The 20755-nt window shown below is 55.4% G+C and overlaps 2 protein-coding genes across 3 annotated transcripts in view; one reads left to right on the plus strand and one right to left on the minus strand.

Annotated features, from left to right (window-relative positions):
• Window positions 1-738: 738 nt before the first annotated feature.
• On the minus strand, window positions 739-6147 carry JMJD4 (jumonji domain containing 4). 2 transcript variants are annotated; one of them, XM_026488613.4, is made up of 6 exons: window positions 5739-6147; window positions 5485-5650; window positions 2796-2921; window positions 2245-2512; window positions 1557-1703; window positions 739-1163 (listed from the first exon to the last, which is right to left on the minus strand). In XM_026488613.4, exons 1-6 carry the CDS (start codon window positions 6001-6003, stop codon window positions 861-863), a joined length of 1275 nt encoding a protein of 424 aa, XP_026344398.2. In that variant the 5' UTR covers window positions 6004-6147; the 3' UTR covers window positions 739-860. The 2 variants fall into 2 exon arrangements, with proteins under 2 accessions (XP_026344398.2, XP_057163172.1); XM_057307189.1 differs by having other exon boundaries at window positions 739-1245.
• A 65-nt stretch (window positions 6148-6212) lies between these two features.
• Window positions 6213-20755, plus strand: part of SNAP47 (synaptosome associated protein 47) — a 40127-nt gene continuing 25584 nt past the window's right edge. Inside the window, exons 1-2 of the mRNA XM_026488576.4 lie at window positions 6213-6486; window positions 12118-12653. Of these exons, the coding sequence (XP_026344361.2) occupies window positions 12169-12653 (485 nt within the window). The 5' untranslated portion in view covers window positions 6213-6486; window positions 12118-12168. The remainder of the gene's footprint in view (window positions 6487-12117; window positions 12654-20755) is intronic.

Genomic DNA, 20755 nt, shown 5'->3' on the forward strand with positions numbered 1-20755 from the left:
ACTGGTTGCTAGTGGCCTAAGATGGCCAGCACATGTGAAGGATGAGAGAGGGACTAGAGGGGGCTCTGGAAACCTGGGGCAAGGTCTAGGCCCTCGCTGGGTGTGCAGACACAGGGATGGACCTGGATCCCGATAAGCAAAGGCAGTCCTGTCACAAATAAGAGGGAGATAAAATCATGGGCGTCAGCCGAGCCCGAGGGACCCCTGAATGATGCTCCTGCGATGCCTGGGGGCCTGCATGATGGGGGTGCAGGGGAGGCAGAGGGAAGGCAGGCTCTATGTAAACAGTGGTTCTCCTGTGGGATAGACTCGGAGGCCCTGGGTCCCAGAGTGTTCACCCTACGAGGAGGGGCTTGCTCCAAGGGAAGATGGAGATGAGTAAGGGCGTGGTCCTACTGCAGAGGGGGCCCTGCAAGACAAGCCAGCTGCCTTGCACTGCTGCGGATGGGAGGCCTATGGGCTCGGGTGCTGGTCGTTGCTGAGGGAAGGCAGGGGGCACCAGGAATCCCAGCCACATGCTGCCCCCACGCCTGAGTTCTGGCTGCAGATCTCACTTCGCAGGACTTGCCCACCCACCCCCTCACTGGATCCAGGGCACTCAGCACTGGCTGAGCCTCATGAAGACAAGGAGCCCAAACCCCCTGCACAGGCATCAGGGTCCTGGGGCTGCCAACAGCCAGGACAGTATCACACCTGTAAGAGCAGGAGCCACACCTGGGACACCTGAGGCCACAAGGCTCCGCGGGAAGGTGACATGTCCCATGCCACACAGCACAGAGCTTTATTTACGGAAGGGACTGTAGACCCACCTGCCTTCCATGTCAGTTCCTCAGGGCCCTGTGTGATGCAAGCATCACGCACTAAATAGAGGCGGCGGTGGCCACAACCTCCTCCAGCTGCGGCAGGAGCTCCTCCGGCTGCGGTGAGAACATGCTTGTGTCCAGTTTCTGGAAGTCAGGGTGGGCCACCACGGATGCCAGCACCTCTGTGATCCGGCTGACATCAAAAGCAGCCTGCTGGGGGCCCAGCCCGGTGCCAACGCCACCCTCCATGGTACCAGGGCCCATCCCTTTCGCCAGGAGGAGGAGCCTCCTTTCAGCGATGATCTTGAGGAAGTGGTAAAATTCTTCAAAATTGATCCCGGAGCAGGACCTCATGATGACCTGGCCAGAGAGGAGCACCAGTGAGCCACGGCTTGCTTGCAGCTCCAGGCAAGTGTCTGTGGACTGTGGGCAGGGCCCAGTCCTTGAGGATGGGGACAGAGATACGCGGGGGCCAGCTGGTGATGGGTCTGAATCCTGCAGCCCATAAGCCCCAGTGACCTGCCTCAGGCCCAGACTGACCTTCAGACAGGCAGGCTGGCGGCTCCCATGTCCCCAGGACCACAGCTCTGGCCTTACAGACCAAGCCCTCTGGTGAGAATGTAGGCTGCCCTGAGGGCTGCCCCATGCCCTCCCCACGTTGCAGCCCTGGCCCTGGTGAGCCCCATCTCTCAGCCCCCACTGCAGCCCCGCAGAGCCCTTCCCAGTCCTTCCCTCCTGCCCAGGCTGGCCTACCTGGCAGTGACGGTGCCAGTCAGGCATAGTGTCCCTCCACTGGCTGACCTCTTGCTGCACGGCCCGGAGCTCTTGCTGCAGGAAGTGCCACATATTGGCCAGGTTACAGCCATTGACCCAGTTGTGGTTGATGGAGATGGTGTCCTCCTGGAAGGGGTGGGGCATGGGTGTCCCCATGAGCCCACACTAGACCATCCCCAACCCGTCCCGAGGTCCTTGCAACCCTCCTCAGCTGGGAAGGGCTGCTCCTGTGTCCCAGTGGGTGCTAGCATGAAGAGGGGGCTGGATCTTCTGAGAGCACAGCTAAGCAAGAGCAGGGCTCCCAGGGGAGCTGGGGAAACTCCACGGTGTATAAGGACCCACTGCTGCCCAGGGAAGAAAGGTGGGAGGTGGGGAAGAAACAGGAGCTGATGGCCCTTCTCCATAGTCTGTGCAGTCCTATTCCCAGGCTCTCTTAGAGGGCAGCCTGCCCACTGTGGGATCAGGAGGGGTGTGCCTGGCCCTCTCTCTGTGGAAAGGCATCTAAGAACATGTTAAGGGTGAGGAGTGCTGCTGGGCAGGCCAAGAGGCAGATGAACGGGGAGATGGATACTCTGGGCTCGGGGTCAGACCAGTGAGGCCCCAGGGTGTCTCCCTGACCTGTCCGGGCCATGTTGCAGGCACATGCGGTGGCGTATGCCCACCCTACCAGGTTGTGGACTTGGTGGTGCCACCCGCTGGGCACGAAGACCATCTCGCCTGCCTCCTGTGTGAGCTCCAGGGGTGGGCTGCAGTGCTTGCGCATGGGGTACAGGCGGCTGTCGAGGAGCGCGGGCGAGGTCACGTCGTAGGGCAGGCCACCGTGGCAATCCCGCAGGGCTTCCTCTTGCCCCGGAGGGAAGAAGAACCACTTTTTCCTCCCACAGATGTTGACAGACCAGCTGAAGGAGCGGAAGATGTCAGCGTGGAACGGCGACCTGTGTGAAACCTCTTGTTGGTGCCTACTGAACCAGAGGTGGTCTGGTTCTTCAGAATAGGCTGGCCACAGACAGGGGCCCCGGAGGCCCCAGCACTCACACCTCCCCCACATAAGAGCCCCCAGGGGCAAAGTGGGTACGGAGGCTTGGAAATGGGACACCTGACAGCCCTCCCCAAGGCCTGGGCATCTCTGAGAGGCTCTGACAGAGTCAACAGGGTGGAGGAGAGTGTGTGGGGCAGGGACAAGGCACAGAAAGGAGGTTGGGAGTGGACCCACGGTACCAGGTGCCAGTGGGCCCCATGTAGATAAAGCGGTAGTCGTCCACATCCAGGGCATCCCAGTACTCGTTGAGCCAGTCGGACGAGAAGTACACGGGCAGGGTGAACACGTCCTCCGCCGAGGAGTCCCTGCAGGGAGTAACATGCGGCTGTGGCAGGAGTGGCCACCTTCTGGCACCTAATGCCCCAAACACATGAGATAGCCAGAGGTTAGGAAGGACATCAATGAACCGGAGCTGCCCTCTGCAGCTGGCGTCCACAGTATGGCTGACCACCCCGTGCTAGTCCAGCCACCACATGACCACAGCCCCAAGTGACCCCACCAGAGCCCCGCCCAAGGAACGAAGCCCCCTCAGAAACAGACGATACGGCGCTGGGGGTGCTGTGACATCGCTCAAATGACCCGTGCAGGCAGCAGCACACCTGTTCCAGACGCCCTCGCACCAGGTCCGGGACGTCAGCCTCCGGACTGCCTCATCTGCATCGCGCTGCTCTCCAGAACTCGAGGGCCTCACCCACGCTCTCGCCCTGCCAATGACCTCGAGTCTGCTGCGTGGGTGCACCACCAGTGGCCCAGGCAATATGGCCCATGTCCATTGAGGTCTTTCTCCCCAACCCACAGGCCCCCATTCCTCCTGGTCCAAAAGCCTGATCCCCACAACCAAAACAACAGGCCCCACACACAGGACACCAACCGAGCCCCAGGGAGAGTGCAGCTCTCCCAACCACATGCCGGAATAAGCTTTTGTAGTAGCTCACACATCACTCATGGTCAGAGGCCATGACCAGGGACAGAGCCCCGGCAGCACCAAACACCTGCTGCCATGCCTTTGCAGGCCACCAGACTCCTACTGATCCCTCAAAACCCTGCTCAGATGTCACGTCCCCTAGGGCCACCTCTGCCTGCCTGACCTCCCTCTTCTCTGTTTATTCTAGGGTTTCCAGGGAAAACACACAATATTCAGTCAAAACTGACCTTCAAACAATGAACAAGTTTCCAGGACAAGTATGTCTCGTGTAATACCCAGAACACACTTACTGCTTTGAAGCCCACACCCACCGTGCAGGACCATCAAGTCTAGGAGTCCCAAGTGCTGCTGGAATAGGAGTCCCTGGGGGCCACAGCCAGGGTCTGGGTGTCCCTGATCCAGCCCCTGGCCAGCTCTCCCTGCCAGACAAGGCAGGGAGCATCCAAGGCATGCTGGTGCGAGATGCTTTCTTGGATGGGTCTTGGGAATCACAAGGGAGTGACTCATGTTACCATCCTGAGCCTTACTTTCCTCATCAACAAAGCAAGAATTCAATCGTCCACTCGTTTATTCAAAACTCATCGAGCCTGTACTCTGTGCCTTGTACCAGCTGGCTGGGGTGTGAGTAGGACGGTCTCTGTTTGTGTCCAGCACACCCCTGGGTAGAGGGATGGACACAAAACCCAAGGACCCCTTCTGGGCGTGGGAACGCAGCAGCGGTGGGGTGCAGAGGCCCATGAGTGTGAGCTATGTCTCAGAGCCCCACCGTTGGAGCTCCCGGAGTTGGAAGAAGGGTGCGGTCGGACCACACAAGGCCTCCTTAGAAAGGGCGGGCGAATTGCACTACTGGGTGTTTACCCCAAAGATACAGACGTAGTGAAGAGAAGGGCCATATGCACCCCAACGTTCATAGCAGCAATGTCCACAATAGCTAAATCGTGGAAGGAGCCGAGATGCCCTGCAACAGATGACTGGATTAAGAAGTTGTGGTCCATTGGGGCGCCTGGGTAGCGCAGTCGTTAAAGCGTCTGCCTTCGGCTCAGGGCGTGATCCCGGCGTACCGGGATCGAGTCCCACATCGGGCTCCTCTGCTATGAGCCTGCTTCTTCCTCTCCCACTCCCCCTGCTGTGTTCCCTCTCTCGCTGGCTGTCTCTCTGTTACATAAATAAATAAAATCTTTAAAAAAAAAAAAAAAAGGAAGTTGTGCTCCATATATACAATGGAATATTACTCAGCCATCAAGAAGAACGATTTCTCAACATTTGCTGCAACATGGATGGCACTGGAGGAGATAATGCTAAGTGAAAAAAGTCAAGCAGAGAAAGACAACTATCATATGATTTCTCTCATCTATGGAACATAAGAACTAGGATGATCGGTAGGGGAAGAAAGGGATAAAGAAAGGGGGGTAATCAGAAGGGGGAATGAAACATGAGAGACTATGGACTATGAGAAACAAACTGAGGACCTCAGAGGGGAGGGGGTGGGGGAATGGGATAGACCGGTGATGGGTAGTAAGGAGGGCACGTATTGCATGGTGCACTGGGTGTTACAAGCAACTAATGAATCATCGAGCCTTACATCGGAAACCGGGGATGTACTGTATGGTGACTAACATAATATAATAAAAAATCATTAAAAAAAAAAAAAAAGAAAGAAAGGGCGGGCGAGTGGCTGGTCGGTGATGGAGAAGCTACACAAGTCGGGCGCGGCCCTGCTGGAAGGTTGAGAACGTGAACTGAGCAGGGTGGTGCAGGACTTGGGGCAGCCAGGATGAATGACTTCGCCTGAACCCTGCCATGGGGAGCACGTCCAACCACGCCGCAGGAGCCAGGTTTGGGTACACACGAAGATTCCTACCCGGGGGAAGGAAGGACAAGCTGCTTTGGGCGCGTCCGGGGCTCGCTCAGGTCCCGGGGAAGCGGCGCCCCGCCCCCTTTACCTGCACAGGTGCCAGTCCTTGAGGTAGAGGCAGCCCCGCGGAGAGGAGTAGCCCCCCTGGATGTAGTCTTTCCAGTAGCTGATGTAGTCTCGGAGGAGCATGTGCTCCTTAGGGTTGGAGTTGTACTCCTGGACCCCACAGTTGGCCACGGGGACGACCACGTCTCCTGAAACAAGAGGCTGTCTGACACTGTGCGCCCTCCGCGGGCGGCGGCGGCCCCCCAGGCCTCGGCAGCTCGCGCGCTCCGCACGTACCGTAGTTCCGGAGCAGGTGCTCGAAGTCCGGCTTCCCGCCCGGCGTCACCCAGCGCCTGCGGCTGCCCCAGCCGTCGGTGAAGGCGCTGGAGAAAACGCACGGCACGTTGGGCAAAAGGTAGCCCTTGAAAAAGTCGGCGTAGGAGAAGGAGTCCGGGCTCTCGATGAAGTCCACGCGGCCCGGGGTGGCGCCCACCGCGCCCGCGGGCCGCCCCCGGAGGCGTTGGAAGTGGCTCTCGGCGAACGCGCGCGTCTCCCTGTCCATCCCCGGCCGGCTCGGCGCCCGCGCTGGGCAGCACCACGGCGGGAGAGGCCCGGCTCCCGGGGACGCCGCAGCCGAGCAACGGGCGTGCGCCCGGAACCCGCCAGCGGCCTCCCACCTCCCTGCTTTTTAAAAGGTGAGGGGAAAAGGAAGTACTTGCTACAACTACTTCCGGAGCAGACGCTGTCGCGAGAACGGCCGCTCCCCTCTTCCGTGCCAGCCGGAGCGAAAACCGCGAGGCACAGGCTCTCGGAGCCCGCCGTCGGCCCGGCGCGGCGGAGCGGAATCGAGTGAATGCGGCCACAGTTCCCGCCCGAGGACGAATCCCGGAGCGCCGGGCCCTGGGCGCACGCGCTTAGCAGCCTGCGGCCCTCATTCTGCGCAGGCGCGGGAGCGACCCACAGCTCCTCTGCGGCGACCGGTCCGTCCGGCGTCTGAAATTGTCAAACAGCGTCTCGCCGTCTTCGCACTTCCCCAGTGACACAGGTGAGCGGCGCCCCCGGTCTGCGCTCGGGCCTGTGCCAGAGTCCTCCAGTCCCTGTCCCAGCTCAGTCCCGCCTGCTACTGCTGCCGCTATGAGAACCCCTCCTGTTCTGACAGAGGGGCCCCGGGGCCAAAGGTGGGGTCCTGGGAGATGCCGGGAGCCCAGGGGATTCTGGGCACCCGGAGGGGACGCTGGGGGCCGAGAGGGGACGGTGGGGGCCTGGGGGGGATGCTGGAGACCCAGGGGGATTGTGGGGACCTGGAGAAGATGTTGGGGGTCCAGGGGCATTGTGGGGACCTGGAAGAGATGCTTGGGGCCTAAGGGGATGGTGGGGGCCTGGAGTGGGTGATGAGGGGTTGGTGGGGAACAAAGGTGAGGATTTGAGGCTGCACACTAGCAGGACGGAAATCGGGGGACGTGGTGGGGGTGACACGTCCGGGTCTGAGCGTGTAGAGAAAATTGTCCTGTGAACACCAGCCTACTCTGTCAGTCTGGAAAGGAAGAGCACAGGACAGTACAGAGCCGGGCACACATTTCACACAGGGTCCAGCACAAGAAGGAGCCATGAGCACCTGTTGCATCCTTGAGGGAAGAGCAGACGCACCTCTGTGGTCTTGTGCCTGGTGAGGGTTGCCTGACTCAGTTCTGGGCTACGCGTCTACAGCTCAGTTGGTGCCTTGTAAAATCTGGATGCTGGCTTTATGTCATTCCCAAACACAGGGGACACTCTGAGTGAAGGGGAAGGGGAGATGCCGCCCTGTTTATCTTGGAGGTGGGATAAGGGAGTTTTCCCCAGTTGGGACTCTGAGCTTTGGAGAGCGTCTTGAAGGGGACTCTTTCCACGTGTCCTGCAGCTTACCCGGAAGGAGAACAGGGAGGACCACAGCGTGGGGAAGGCCGAGGAGAGGGGGGACTAGGAGAACGATGAGTTTGGGAGCGTCCAGGTTCTGGACAGAGCTGAGCACGCCAGTGAGGTGGGCAGGTGGGGCAGCACGAAGGACTGTGTGATCCCCTGTGTGCTGGGCTGCCTTCCCAGGCTGCCTCGCTGTGCCCAGTATGGTCCAGGTGTGGAGTTCCTCCCTGGGCCAGCGTGTGGCATGAAGTCAGGGAGAACATGTGGGGCGGTCGATGTGGAGAAGAATCCCCTGTAATCCTATCCACACCGGACTGTTCAAGGCATTTTGAGATGCAGCTATCTTTCCAGGCATTCCTTTATTGCTTCCTGTTTTATGTCTCTCGCTCCTCTTCCCGTCCCGCCGTGGGCACGTGCACACACACAAAGTCTCTGTATTTCATACATGTGGAAGTTTGTTTATGTAAGCTCCTGCTGTTTTTAAGCTTTTTATTTTAAAAAAATTGACCATATACAGTCCACATCTTAGCATGAATCCTTAATTATTGGATTTCAGTTGTGAATGCAGATCACCGGAGGCAGTTTGGAAGAGTGTGGGAAGCAGAGTGTTTGTCATTGTCTGAAGATTGAGAAAGTGTGATTTAAAGTGTGTATCTTGGAAGAAATATGAAATTGAGATAGGTGTTGCCTGGGAAGAATCCCAGGATTCTGGGTCCTGAAGCTCGGTTCTTGAAACCAAGTTTCCTAGAAACGGGGAGGCTTTGGGCCAGCGGGTCCACATGCTCCCCAGGATTGTTGAAGCAGTTGAGCCAGGAAGCCAGGGTAGGAGACGGGACCCCATGTTCCATGCCGTGCTTCCTCTAGTCCACACGATGGCCCTCTGGTGCTGGTGCTGGGACTGCAACACATTGTCTGGAAACTGTGAGGGAAGCACTTTCTTGGGCCCCACTCGGACCTACTGAGTCAGAATGTGGAGGCAGGACGCTGCTCCGAGCCTGGACGTGCCCCAGCAGTGCACTGTCCACACAGCCGGAGGGGACTTTCACATTAGCGCGGGGTTGGAAATGCAGTGGGAGTAGGGAAAGATCCTCCTTCTCCTTTCCGAGGGTGAGAAGGGTGGTGCATGCCGTGTGAGTAGGCCGTGTTGTGGCCCTGAGATGCCCCCAGCAGCACATCTGAACCTCCCAGGTTGAGAGTGGGAGCTCTGAAGAGCAGGTGGTGCATGTAATGGAAAAGGTGGCCGCCGGCGCCGGGACACACTGCTCCCACTGTTCTGCCTCCAGACTTCTTGTGTTCAGGAGTCCTTGGAGCATGTGTAAAATGTCACTGGTTCTGTTCTTTTGGAAAGTGACTAAAAATAGGGTGTTTACTTGATGCTGAGGCTCACTCCAGGGCACAGGCTTGGTGCAGGCACTAAGAGACGTCCATCTGCAGTAGTGCATCGTACAGAATGCCAGGTGTCAGGCGTTCCATCCATGCACCTGCTCACGTCTCCCCGTGAGCATCCCTTGGGGTGCTGCTCCAAGATATTCCCATCCTCATTCAGCTCCACTCCCAGGGTCAGCGCAGGTCGACGTGGGTTCCAGGCTATAACAGCAAGGACTGGATAAGGCCTCCAGGAGCATAGCATAGACCAGAGACCCGGGTCAGCGGGCGGAAGGAGGAAAGCTGTCCATGGTGGACACAGTAGCTGTTTCCACGTATTTACCTGATGCCCACAACGTGCTGGCATTGTGCCCAAGGACCCTACTCCTGATGTTTGCTGCTTCGGCATGTAGACTGAGCCTGTCAACAGGCTCCAGGGAGCTGTGGCAAGTGCTTTGTGGTCAGCAAAAGGTCTGTTACAGGAGAAAGGGAACCCCTGGAGCTGGCCATGGGGTAGTGGGGGGCTGGGGCAGGAAAGGAGGGGCGCCCCTGGATCACCCGAGGCCGGGGGTGGGAGACCAGGGATGAAGCATGCTGTCTCTCCAGAGGGGCAGCTGTGTCGGACAGAAGTTAGAATACACAGAGGTGGGCATTGCATTTGGCCACCTGGAGGTCTGCGCTGAGCAGCGTCAGTGAGCAGTGAGCAGAGCAGCCTGTCCTGGGGTAGGGGGGGAGGTCCCTGATGGTGGGAGCCGCAGCAGGTGTCTCTTGGAGGAGCAGTAGCTGGAGAGGGCTGTGGGGATGTGGGGAGGGGGCCGCTGGTCTGCCCTAGGATGGAGAGCTTAGGGCGTCTGTGCACACTGATGAGAGGGTCTAGGACGGGGGAGGGCAAGCGTGGTGGCCCCCAGTGTTGGGAATGAGGACAGCCACACCCCTTTGCCTCTGTGCGGTTTCCGGCTGCTCCTGCTGTAGGGTGGCTGAGCTGCACCCTTACACAAGGACCCTATGCTCACAAAGCCTAAGGTACTTGCCATCTGGCCTTTGGAGAAATAGTGTGGCCTGGTGTCAGAAGGACGTAGAGGTCGGTGTTGCTGGAAAGGGTTGGGATCCATTGCACAAGAGCAAGGCCTGGCCTTGCAGGGAGCAGGGGCACTGCTTCCTGCCATCGGTTGTGCGGAGCAGGGGACAGGTGTGGCAGGTGAGTTCACAGCTGAGGGAGAGGGAGGGCGTGGGAATGTTGTTCTTGCTCTGGCCCTCCCCTTCATCTTGTTTACTCCGTCTGTTGGGAAAAATGTCATGGAAATAGTGCGGTAGGAAGGGTGCTGGCCACACGTTTCTCCGTTTGCTTTTTCCTGGAATCGTCAAACCTGAGTGCTGTTCTCACCGTCCTCACATGTAGTACCATAGTCAGAAGTTTTTCGTTTCTCCTCCTCACAGTTCGTTCCTCTTCCCTTGTCCTTCTGTCTTTGAATTCTAGCATATTTCAGTCTTCAGTTACTTTAGCGGTGGGTAAACAGGCCCAGAGGGTGAAGGAACTTCCCATAGTCGTAAAGCATGTGGCAGGTGGCGCTCCTCAGACCCGCAGTGCCACACTCCGTCATTGGGGAGCATGTGTGCATCGTCTCACTTGGAGCACAGGAGTCCCCCAGGGCACAGGCTCTTGTTAACAGGGACTCAGCCTTCACGCTGCAGCAAGCTTCCCAACACCGGGCAGCAGTGAACAACACAGGCCCCAACTCTCTCTGCGGGTTGAAACGGTTTGTGGTGGTCGGGTGGCTGAAGGGCAGGAGGCTCCTTCAGCCAGGAGGACCTGGGTCAGGCCGGCTCCAGGTGCTGACAGCACAGCGAGCAGGGTCTGTGGTGGGGCCGAGGTGCCCGGCCTCTGAGCTTGGTCCTGGACTAGGAAACACCAGAAACTGTGGGTAGCATTCCCTGGTTCTGAGAGTAGAGGCCTTTCCACCCTGCACAGTCTGAGTGACCGCGGGTGGCCCCGTGGCACAACGGCGCTGGCAGGTCTGTACGGGACCTCGCAGGTCTGCACCGGCAGAGGCCCCAGGCCGGCAGCACACTGTAGCCCGTGTTTGTTTCAGTGTCGGGTGGCTGTCCCTCTTGCTGGGGAGACAAGTCTGAGCAGGACACGTTTGCTTTCTGATTCCCTATGTCCAGCAAGAGACGTGGTCCCAGAGGAGAGGGAGCCGTGCTGCGTCTCTGCCCCAGGTGGTCAGAGCATGTGTGTGGAAGGCCTCAGGAGGGTGACTTGGTGTGGTGTTCAGCAGGTCTGGACTGTGGGTTTGCTGGCCCCTCACAGAGCCCTCCTGAGGTCACAGGGTGAGCTTGCTGTCTGCTGGGTGCGTCGGCCGTGTTGTGATGCATTGCCGACTCTCCAGGCACTTGGACTCCGTGTAATTAGGAAGCTCTGTGCGATGCAAGCTCTTTTCTTGTCTTGCCCAGCCTTTGTTGCTTGATGGGGCATCATGGAGAAGTCTGCTCAGTGAACACATTCGTTGGCTTTCCGTGGCACTGAGCTTTAGGAGCCACGGATGATGTCAGGTCGGCTCCTTGGTGCCTGCTGCCCCTCGTGGCCTGTGGGGCCTAGAACCCATGCTGGGATTCAGAGACTCCCTGAGGCTCTGGCCACGCTGTGAAGGCCACACTTCTCAGTACTGTAAGAGATAACATCAGTGATTTGTTCTCCTCTGTTTACAAGTGAGGTCATGCCATAACCATGTGTGCACGTGGCATGGGGAGGCGGGGGGAGTGGAAGACAGGCCCCAGTACAGCTGGACCTCTGCCCACAAGGGAGGTGCACGAGGTATTCCCAGGCCTAGTTGTAGCCAAGTCCATGTCACGTGCTTGTGGTTTGATCTTATACGGGGCCCTCCTCCTTTCCTGGCTTTGTGAGCTTTATCTGGTCAGTGAGAGGGGCGCACGCGGTGTTCTGTAAGGATTGTCTCACATCCGTCATGTCTGACTTTCCAAACTTCATTAGCAAATGCAAACTGTAGGTGCAAACAGCGTACCTTCACTACTTACAACCATATAAAACTGTACATACAGATACGTACGTGGAACTAGATAATTACGTAGAACTTGATGAAATTCGTGGGCCATACAAGAAGGGAAAGGTCTGCCTGTAGGATTATTTCCTTCATGACGAAGATTTCAGGAGGAGAATGTTAGTGTAGGAACATGTGAGGAGTGTGTATTGGTAGGGTTGTCACAGCAGAAGTGGTGTTCTTGTGAGGGACCCTGGGGTGGCCGTCGCATTGAGCTATGGACCCTGGTTCAGGTGGGGTGGGCCTCCATCCTGCCTGTTCTGGGTGGTGGGAGTCCCTGGGCTGTCCTACTGTCTGCGGTCCAAGTGCACTGACACGCGCTAGCCTCAGCTATCCGCTAACCTGTCCGTCTCCTCCAGAGGCAGAGTGGCCGTAGCTGTGGCCGTGCAGCAGACCAGCCTGGGAGCCAGATGAGCAGAGAGATCTGCGTGCACTCCTGGCCTTGCTGCTACTACTTAGAACCGGAGAAGCGATGGGTTCCTGGAAAGCTTTCATTAACTTCTCACTCCCTGAGATTTATGACGGATAAAACCGGGGAGGCCCTGGTCAGCTTCCCCCTCTCTGGTGTGATTGAGATCAAGAAGGAGGCTTCTCACTTTGTCTTCAGTTCTATCACCATCCTGGAGAAGGACCACCTCAAGCACTGGTTCAGCTCCTTGCAGCCCAGTCGGAATGTAGTCTTCAGCATCATTGAGCATTTCTGGAGAGAGTTGCTGCTGTCTCCGTCGGAAGCACCGCTGCCTGTGACCAAGGGGAAGCAGCTGACGGGTCTGATGGCCTCTTCCCAGAAGAGCCTGGAAGAGACAGCCCGAGTCCTCCACCATCAGGGCGAGCAGCTGGACAGCATCAGCAGGGGCCTGGACAAGATGGAATCTGACCTGGACGTGGCTGACAGGTACAGGGGCACTTCGGACACACAGGCCACTCCCCTGCTGTGCAAGGTTACGCCGGGCAGGCGTTGGTGGGGGACACACTCTGTTCCTGGTACAGAGCTCCAGTTTTATGTGAATAAGGAAGGTTACCTCATCTTGTCCCATGGGGGAAACAGGCCGAGGGGCCAGGTCACGCACACAAGGTGTGTTGTTCTGTGCGGCCATGTAGCTGCAGGGTTTGAGCTGAAGCTGTTTGGCTCCAGGAGCTGCCACCCTTGCTGCCACACCAGCCTCTTCCAAACCAGGGACCCCTCACACTTTTAAACATTGGGGGCCCCAAGGAGCTTTTGTTTATGTGGGTATGTATGCCAATATTACCGTATTTTCTTAAGAACTAAGACATTAAAAAATTATTTGTTCATTTAAAAAGTGCGATAATGAAGCCATGACTTAGTAACGTAAGTAACCTTGTCAGTGAAAAGTGGCTTTGGTAAAGCAGGTGTGTTTAGTGGCAAGAGTGGCGCTTTCGGAGGGTTCTGCACATCTCTTTATAGAAAGACTTTGTCGGAGACCGCTGGGCCCTCCTGCCTGCTTCTGCAGCCTGCCTGCCATGTTATCCTGTGTCCTGGGGCCTCCGGGGGCTCCCTGCGCACGTGGGAGAGCAAGGGCAAAAAGCCGAGCAGTGCCATGGTACTGTTGTGAAGAAACGGACCCCCCGCAGGGTCCTAAAGACCCCATTTGGCAAAGTGCTGCACTGACTCAATGCCATGTGCAGTGCGAAAGGGATTGTAGCTCCTGGGAGGGCTGCCTGGGAGCTCGTGACAAGGTGGCAGCCTCTCGTGATGGGCCCGCTGTCTCGTATCAGGGCCATGTGGCTCCTGGTGCTGAGAACGCTCAGCCTCGAGGGGCCTCACTCTTCAGTGACCACCTGTGTCTGTTTGGGGTATTCTTTCCTAAGTGCCTGCATGGTGAAGGGCCTAGCGCTGCAGGGAACAGGGCCCCAAATCTTACCCTGAGCAGGGGTACCTGTGGGGGCCGAGCTGGAAGGTCCTCAGACCTCTGAGTTTTGGTCCTGGGAACACAGCTGGACAGTTTCCTCCCTTCTTTGCCATCATGTGGGGGGCGGAGGTCATGGGACTGAGCAGTGGGCAGGAGTGATGCGGATCAGTTCCAGGCCTAGTCTCTGAAAGCCTCCCCCACCATCTGCAGTGCTGTCTTCCCCTCACCTTCTGGCGGCGTGCAGAGAATCCTCAGGACTCAGACGTGAGCTGGGGTTGGCGTTGCCAAACGGCATCCCAGAGCAGGCCCAACGCCAGCCCTTCACTGGAGGGCTATGTCAACAGTAACATAATGAAAACCTAGGTTCCAATGACCAAGTTAATAAGAATTAAAGGAAGAATACACACTATGAGCTGGAGGACAGGGAATAAGCATTTTTACACTATTGGGAACATCTGTTGGTTAATCCTTTCAGAGAAAAAAATCTGACAATTTTAGAAATGTTCTTTTAACAAAAGGCAAAGTGAGAAGATGAACCTGAGGACAGGAGAAAATGTTTGTAACACCCACCCGTATTGATTCATACCCAACTAGGTAAAGAGCTCATATGACAGAATGAGAAAAAGCCAATTTGATAGAAAAATGGGTGGGGGCTGTTGATTAGAGTGTAGGGTCGGCTGCTGTCGCCCAAATCTGCAGACCCTGTGGCCTACAGAAGCTGGGAGGCGATTTCCCCCACACACAGGTGCAGAGGAAGGGCGGCGTCCCAGGCAGGTTGAAGGCTCTGCTCTGCGTCACGCCCCGGGGCCCCGTGTTGGCCTCGTGGCTGCATCAGAAGCTGCTGGCGGCACTCTTCCCAGCTAGTGGGAAGGGGCACAGCGAGGCCGGGGTACCTGGCCTTGTGTTTAAGCCGATGAGCCCAGCCCACGAAAGGGGGGTACTGGCACCCCAGTAATTAGAGAAAGGTAGATTAAACCAACAAGTGTAGATGTGGGGCAGCACCGAATGCCGGTCAGGGGCTGGGTCGGGACGAGAAGTCTTGTGTCGCAGTCATGGATGGGACTTGGCTCGGCCACTGGCAGGACCTAGCTAAGCCGAAGGTTCACAGACCCCATGACCAAGCCTAGCGTGTGTGGCCGGGCCCTTCACAGGCAGCTTCAGTCAGTCGCTCCTCGAGGGGGATGCGGTCGGTAGTCAACTGTGTAGTTTTTGAATAGAGGTGAGGTTTGGTGAGGTCCAGAGCCAACGGCCAAGAAAGAATTCTTGAGATGTCTTCAGTGCAAAATGGTTTTGCATTTTATTAAAGCACAGGGACAGGACCCGTGGGCAGAGAGAGCTGCTGCTGCCTGCTGCCTGCTGCCGGGGGTTACGAGGAGCAGATGATTCTATACTTCAGTGTGGGAGGAAGTAGAGATAAGGGAGGGTCCAGAAGTTTCTTCATCTGCCCAAGACAACCCAGGATACCAGAGCCCTGGCTATGGTCAAACCAAGGTGGTTCTTCCTTGTAGTGACGCATTATTAACACAGTCGGGAGCTTCTGGAGGAGGGTGATAGCCCGCCCGCCTCAAGTACTTGTCAGTGGGATGCAGGTTAGAAGGACATTTAATGTCCTCTACCTTTCCCTTTGCCTTTGTTTCCCACATCACTGCTGACTCGGATTCAATGCACCGATTCCTGTAGATCTGCGCAGACCGACTTGGATCCACCCCAAAGCCGTGGTAACGAAACAAAACCAAGTTGCAAGTTGATGTGTACCGCAGAGCACCATCTAGAAGAGTTTTTAAATGGGCCAAGTAGTAGGGTAGGCATCCTGCAGGGAGCACCGAGCTACGGCGTGCACAGGGCCACATGTGCCGCAGCTCCACAGAGAGCTCCCACAGAGCTGCCCGTGGGTGCTCCTCGTGGGGGTCTCCTGGCTCATGGGGGCGTTGGCACGGGTGTGCAGTGAGCATGACGTGTGGTTCTGCCTCTCAGTGTTAGAACTCCCATCGTTTCGGCCGTCTGGTATTGATCTTCTGATACCGTTCTCATTTTTCTCTCTCCTTGTCTTTTTGTTCTACTATTTCTTGAGTTTTTTCTCCCTCCTACCCTTCCATTTTTGTGGTATTTTTAATTTCTAAGATTTAATTTTTTTTTTAAGATTTTATTTACTTATCTGACAGAGAGACAGCCAGCGAGAGAGGGAACACAAGCAGGGGGAGTGGGAGAGGAAGAAGCAGGCTCCTAGCGGAAGAGCCTGATGTGGGGCTCTATACCAGAACACCGGGATCACGCCCTGAGCCGAAGGCAGACGCTTAAGACTGCGCCACCCAGGTGCCCCTCTGAGATTTAATTTTTAATTTCCAAATGTTCCTTTTGAATAGCAGCCTGTTGTTGCTTTCTGGATTGCGGTCCTCTTATCTCTCAGGATTTTCTGGAAAGCTTCTTGCAGGAAGGGCCTGGGGTGTGCCTCCTGGCTTGGGGGAGGCATCTGCTCCCGTTTCCTGATCTCAACTCACCACGCCCTCTTCAGTGGTGACCAGACAGAGGTGGGGCAGGGTGAGGTTAATGATCTCACCGAGCTCCTGTTCAATGAACTTCCAGTCTGTTGGGTTTCGAGGCCCAACTTCACACCTGTTTTCAAAGGTCCCTGGTATTCTGTCTTTTTCCACATAGAGGGTTGTGCAGTGGGGATAACTACATTCTGGGGTGGCGGGGCCAGGCGGTGGCCCTTGGCCGCTGAAGACAAGTGGGGATGGTCACCGTAATGGACAGCAGAGCCAAAGCCACGATCAGAATCATCTGACTCCTGGAGACCTGTGCCCTGGAGGAGAAGTAGACAGGCAGTGGACCTGGTTCTTAACCCGAGCTGCATCAAGTGAGCAGGCCTCTAACTGGAATTGAAAAGCAGTCATGGCCCCTGAATCAGTTCCCAGACTTGAAGACCGAGTTTGCAGGTCCGAAACCCCTTGAATGATGGGGAAGCTGGAAGGACCCCAGTTTGCTGCTAAAAGTTGACACCTTTGTTCTTTGTCCCAGCCTTCCCCCACAGGGCTTATGGCATTTAGTCAGGGTGGCTGTGCATTGGGGAGCAGGAGGCCATCAGACTTTTCAGGACCATGGGATGCTGGAACTGATGCTGATTCCATCAGACCAGTCAGAGTAGGGGCTTCTGGGGGTCAAGGGATCAGTGAAGTTTTAGCTCGGGTCTACCTCACAGTCTCACAGTGGGCCCAGTAGGCTCTGAACCCATCCCAGGGCTATTTTCCCAGTCCTAGAACACATCATTCTGCAGCTGGCAGAATCACACACTGGTTCCCTGACTTGTGCAGTGAGGGCTATTCTGGTGGCCAGGGCCAAGTGGGAGCCTCTGGGCTGCCTAGAATAGTAAACCATTCTTGGAGGGGTTTCAGAGATCAGTGCCCCCATCAAGGACGGGAAGGGTTCATGGATAGCGAGCCCTGCATGGTCTGCACTCAGCTCACTCACTCAGTTGTGCAGAACAAGGACGATTGTCTTACACCTACCAGGTGGTGCTCTAACTGCACTTGCTGTTCCAGGTGCTTGAGCAAACAAGCACATCCTCGAGAACCTGCTTGCAGTGGTCGGTCTGGCAGGTGCTCTCTTTCCATGCTATTAGCAAGGACCACCAGATCAGCTTGCTTTCAGCCACAAGACCATCAACGCGTCCGCGTCGGCCCACCTCAGGGGTACACCAGCTCTCCAGCCCTGTGTCACGCTTTGCGTCACAGGGCCCTTGACTGTCTTTCCCTTCACAGGATAGCATCCTGGCCCATTCCATGGTGGATACCATGCGGACTGGATCGAGTAAGAAGTAGCAGCTACTCTAGATGCACTGGAAAGATGTTTGCATGTCAGAAGGTGGGAAAGAAGTTTGACAGAAATTAGAGACTTTCCTCCTCTTTGAAATTTCTAGGGATCCAGTGGAGTGGGGCTTGCTGAAGTATCTTTTTTATGGTGAAGGATAGGTTTTTGCACCTGGCTTTTCCTACAACCAAAAAGAAGACACAGTGGGGGCATCTGGGTGGCTCAGTCAGTGAGGCATCCAACTCCTGGTTTCAGCTCAGGTCGTGATCTCAGGGTCCTGAGATTGAGCCCCACGTGGGGCTCCACACCCAGTCGGGAGTCTGCTTGAGATTCTTGCCCTCTCCCTCCTCCTCTGCTCTTCCCCCCACTCACACACATGCTTGCGTACTCTCTGTCTCTGTCTTAAATAAATAAATAAATAAATAAAATCTAAACAAAACAAAACAGAGACACAGTGCCTAGTGAGCCCCTTAGCACTTTTGGAAACAGCGTAGTCCTCGTTTGGGTGTGCTACTCTGGCCCGTTTACCAAGTGACTGGAAAAGTCGGTGGTTTTGAGCGGGGCCCAGAGCAAGAAGGCTCTGCAGCACGTCCAGGTGCCCCTTGGGCCACGTGATCCAGCAGATCCAGTGGTGCTCCAAGTATCTGTGGTAGACGGGTGCTCTTTGCAGCCTTCGGTGGACCTTCATAGGGAGTCACAGTGTGTGCCCGTAGGGTTTTGCAGCAAAGTCCTGCTGTCCTCTATGGACAACTTTTTTTTTTTTTTTTTTTTTTTTTTAAGAAACAGATCTTGGCCCGCTTCTGGGCCTTTGTAGAGACTGAACACTTGACCATGGACAATCAAATTATCACGTGATCTGAGCTGTTCTTCATGAAGTGGGTGTTGTTTGACCCACCAAGCCATGAAGTAGGGCATGCACCATGACACCCTGTCATCAAATGACAGTGGGATACAGGAGATCAGGCTTAAGCAGGCCCTGAAGCACAGACTAGGTCACATGGCCCCCACTCCTGCCGTACCGCCTTTTCTCTCCCAGTCTGCACCTGGGGCACATTCCCTACACGGGGAGTGCCCTACAGTTAGTTGACTGAGGAGGGAAATAGTGGAGATTGGTTTACAGATGGTTTTGTGCAATTTGCAGGCATCCCCCAGAAATCCTCCCAGTGGGCAGAACTTCAAGCCATGCACCTGGAAATTCATCATGTTGGGAAGGCAGTCTTGTGCATCGTCTTTTGACTCACTCTCAGCCTCATGAGAATGGGTTTTAGGGCTGGAACACACAGCCTGTGTAGGCTTATCCCCTAGTATGGAAATAGCTTTCTCTGTTACAAGCTCAACCAGTTCTCTTTTGTTCTGCAGAAGCATGCGTGTCGGTGGCTCTTAGGCACAGCCCCAGCCTTCTGGATTTCAGACTCCATGGTTGGAGGGGGGATAGTCCCTGAACTGCAGCATTAGAGGGATGTACATAAGCCAGTTAACCTACTTTGGCTGCCAGGGGCACCTTCTGGCCACGAGGGACCAGTGCCTACTACTGGAACTGATTTTGTTCTGTCTCTTCTCTATGTGAGTAAAGCTGGGTAAGGCATTGCTCCATCCAGTGCTTGACCATGTTGTGTTCTGTGGTAACTCCAATACCAAGATGCTGTGAGCAGAAGTGTTTGAAGTCCCCTGAGATTGGTGACCATTGTGCGGTACTCTGCTCAACAGTTTCCTTGGAAGGAGGAATGGCCAGAGGCCGCATACTGATTAGCTGTGGCCAGTGGTTTGGCTGGATGTTTGGGGAATTGGAAACTTCATGACAAGGAGGTCTGGGGTAGAAATATGTTGATAGACTTCTCTGAGTGGGACAAAAGACAAAGATATATCCCATGTGAATGCCCACCAGAGTCTCTTCAGCAGAGGATTGTGATAATCAGGTGGATAGGATGACCTCTTCTCTGGATACCAGTCAGCCTATTTCCCCCGCATCTCCTGCAGTTGCCCAGTGGGCCCATGAGCAAAGTGGCCATGGTGACAGAGATGGAAGTTATGATGGGGCTCAGCAACATGGACTTCACCTCACCAAGGCCAGCCTGGCCACGGCCACCACTGCATGCCCAATCTGGAGACCAACCCCGAGTCTCCAGTGTGGCTTCATTCTCGAGGCTGTTCAGCCAGCTGCTTGGTGGCTGGTGGATTGATTACATTGGACCACTTCTTACTGTGAATCTCTTGAATGTGGCAGGTCACTTGTCTCTTCCTGCTTTCAAAACTCTGTTTTTGTCTTTGGGTTTCAACACTTTAACTGTAATGTCCCTCGGTGTGGATCTTTTTAAGTTATCCTTCTGGGGGGTTGTTGAGCTTCTTGAATGTGTACATTCATGTCTTTCATCAGATTTGGGAAGTTTTCAACCATTGTTTCCTCAGATTAATTTTCTGTCCCTTTCTCTCTCTTGTCCATCTGGGATGTCGATCCTATAATGCATTTGTGGATGTTTGATGATATCCCACGGGTCCTTTAAGCTCTGTTCATTTTTCTTCCCTCTTTTTTCTTTCTGCCCCTCAAACTGGGTAATTTCAAAGGTATTATCCTCAAATTCAGTGATTCTGTGTTCTCCCTGGTCAAATATGCTGTTGAATCTCTCTGGTCAGTTTTTCTGACCCCTCGGGCAGGGTCTTTGGGAAGTGATTAGGTTTAGATGAGGTCATGGGAGTGGAGCCCCCACAGTGGGATAAAAGGAAGAGGCTAGAGATCTCTCTGCTGTGTGAGGACACCAGAAGGCAGCCATCTCCAAGCTAGAGAGAGAGCTGTCCCCCAAAACTGAGTCTGTTGGTGCCCTAATCTTGAACTTCCCAGTCTCCATAACCGAGAAATCAGTGTGTTGCTCAAGCCATGTGGTTTGTGGTATTTGTTACAGAAGCCGGAGCTGACTGATTTACTCTGCAAACCTAATTTTCCTATTCCTTGGGAATTGGTGGTCTTTGCTTTTGAGGGTTGGGGCTGACCTTTGTGTCTTTTCCAAACTATTTTTGTGAGCCATGCCTTTCTTGTTGTGTATGGTCTTTGAAGTTTCTCTTCCCTTGTCTCTCGGTTCAGCTAGTGAACTAGCCAAGATGTTCTTAGACGTCTGGCTCCCAGGAGGCGAAAAGGAAATAGGGCTTGTCTCTTTGAATTCCCTCTGGCTGGAAAGCTGCTTCAGTTCATGATAATTGAAACCCATGTGCTGGCCTCTCCATGATCAAAAGCAGCAAAAGGGCCCCATAGAACTTCTAGAAAACAAATTTGTTTATATACATTAAAATTCTGGATTATATGCTTACTACTTCCATATTCCTCGTC

The sequence above is a fragment of the Ursus arctos genome, unplaced genomic scaffold, assembly GCF_023065955.2.
Source record: "Ursus arctos isolate Adak ecotype North America unplaced genomic scaffold, UrsArc2.0 scaffold_5, whole genome shotgun sequence".
Classification (NCBI taxonomy): domain Eukaryota; kingdom Metazoa; phylum Chordata; class Mammalia; order Carnivora; family Ursidae; genus Ursus; species Ursus arctos.

Excerpts from the sequence above, each read along its gene's own strand:
- JMJD4 (XM_026488613.4), bottom strand. The coding sequence starts at position 6,003 with ATGGACAGGGAGACGCGCGCGTTCGCCGAGAGCCACTTCCAACGCCTC. Across the intron at positions 5,651-5,738 it reads GCACCTGCTCCGGAACTACG|GAGACGTGGTCGTCCCCGTG; the intron begins GTACGTGCGGAG and ends CTCTTGTTTCAG. Across the intron at positions 1,704-2,244 it reads ACCACCAAGTCCACAACCTG|GAGGACACCATCTCCATCAA; the intron begins GTAGGGTGGGCA and ends CACCCCTTCCAG.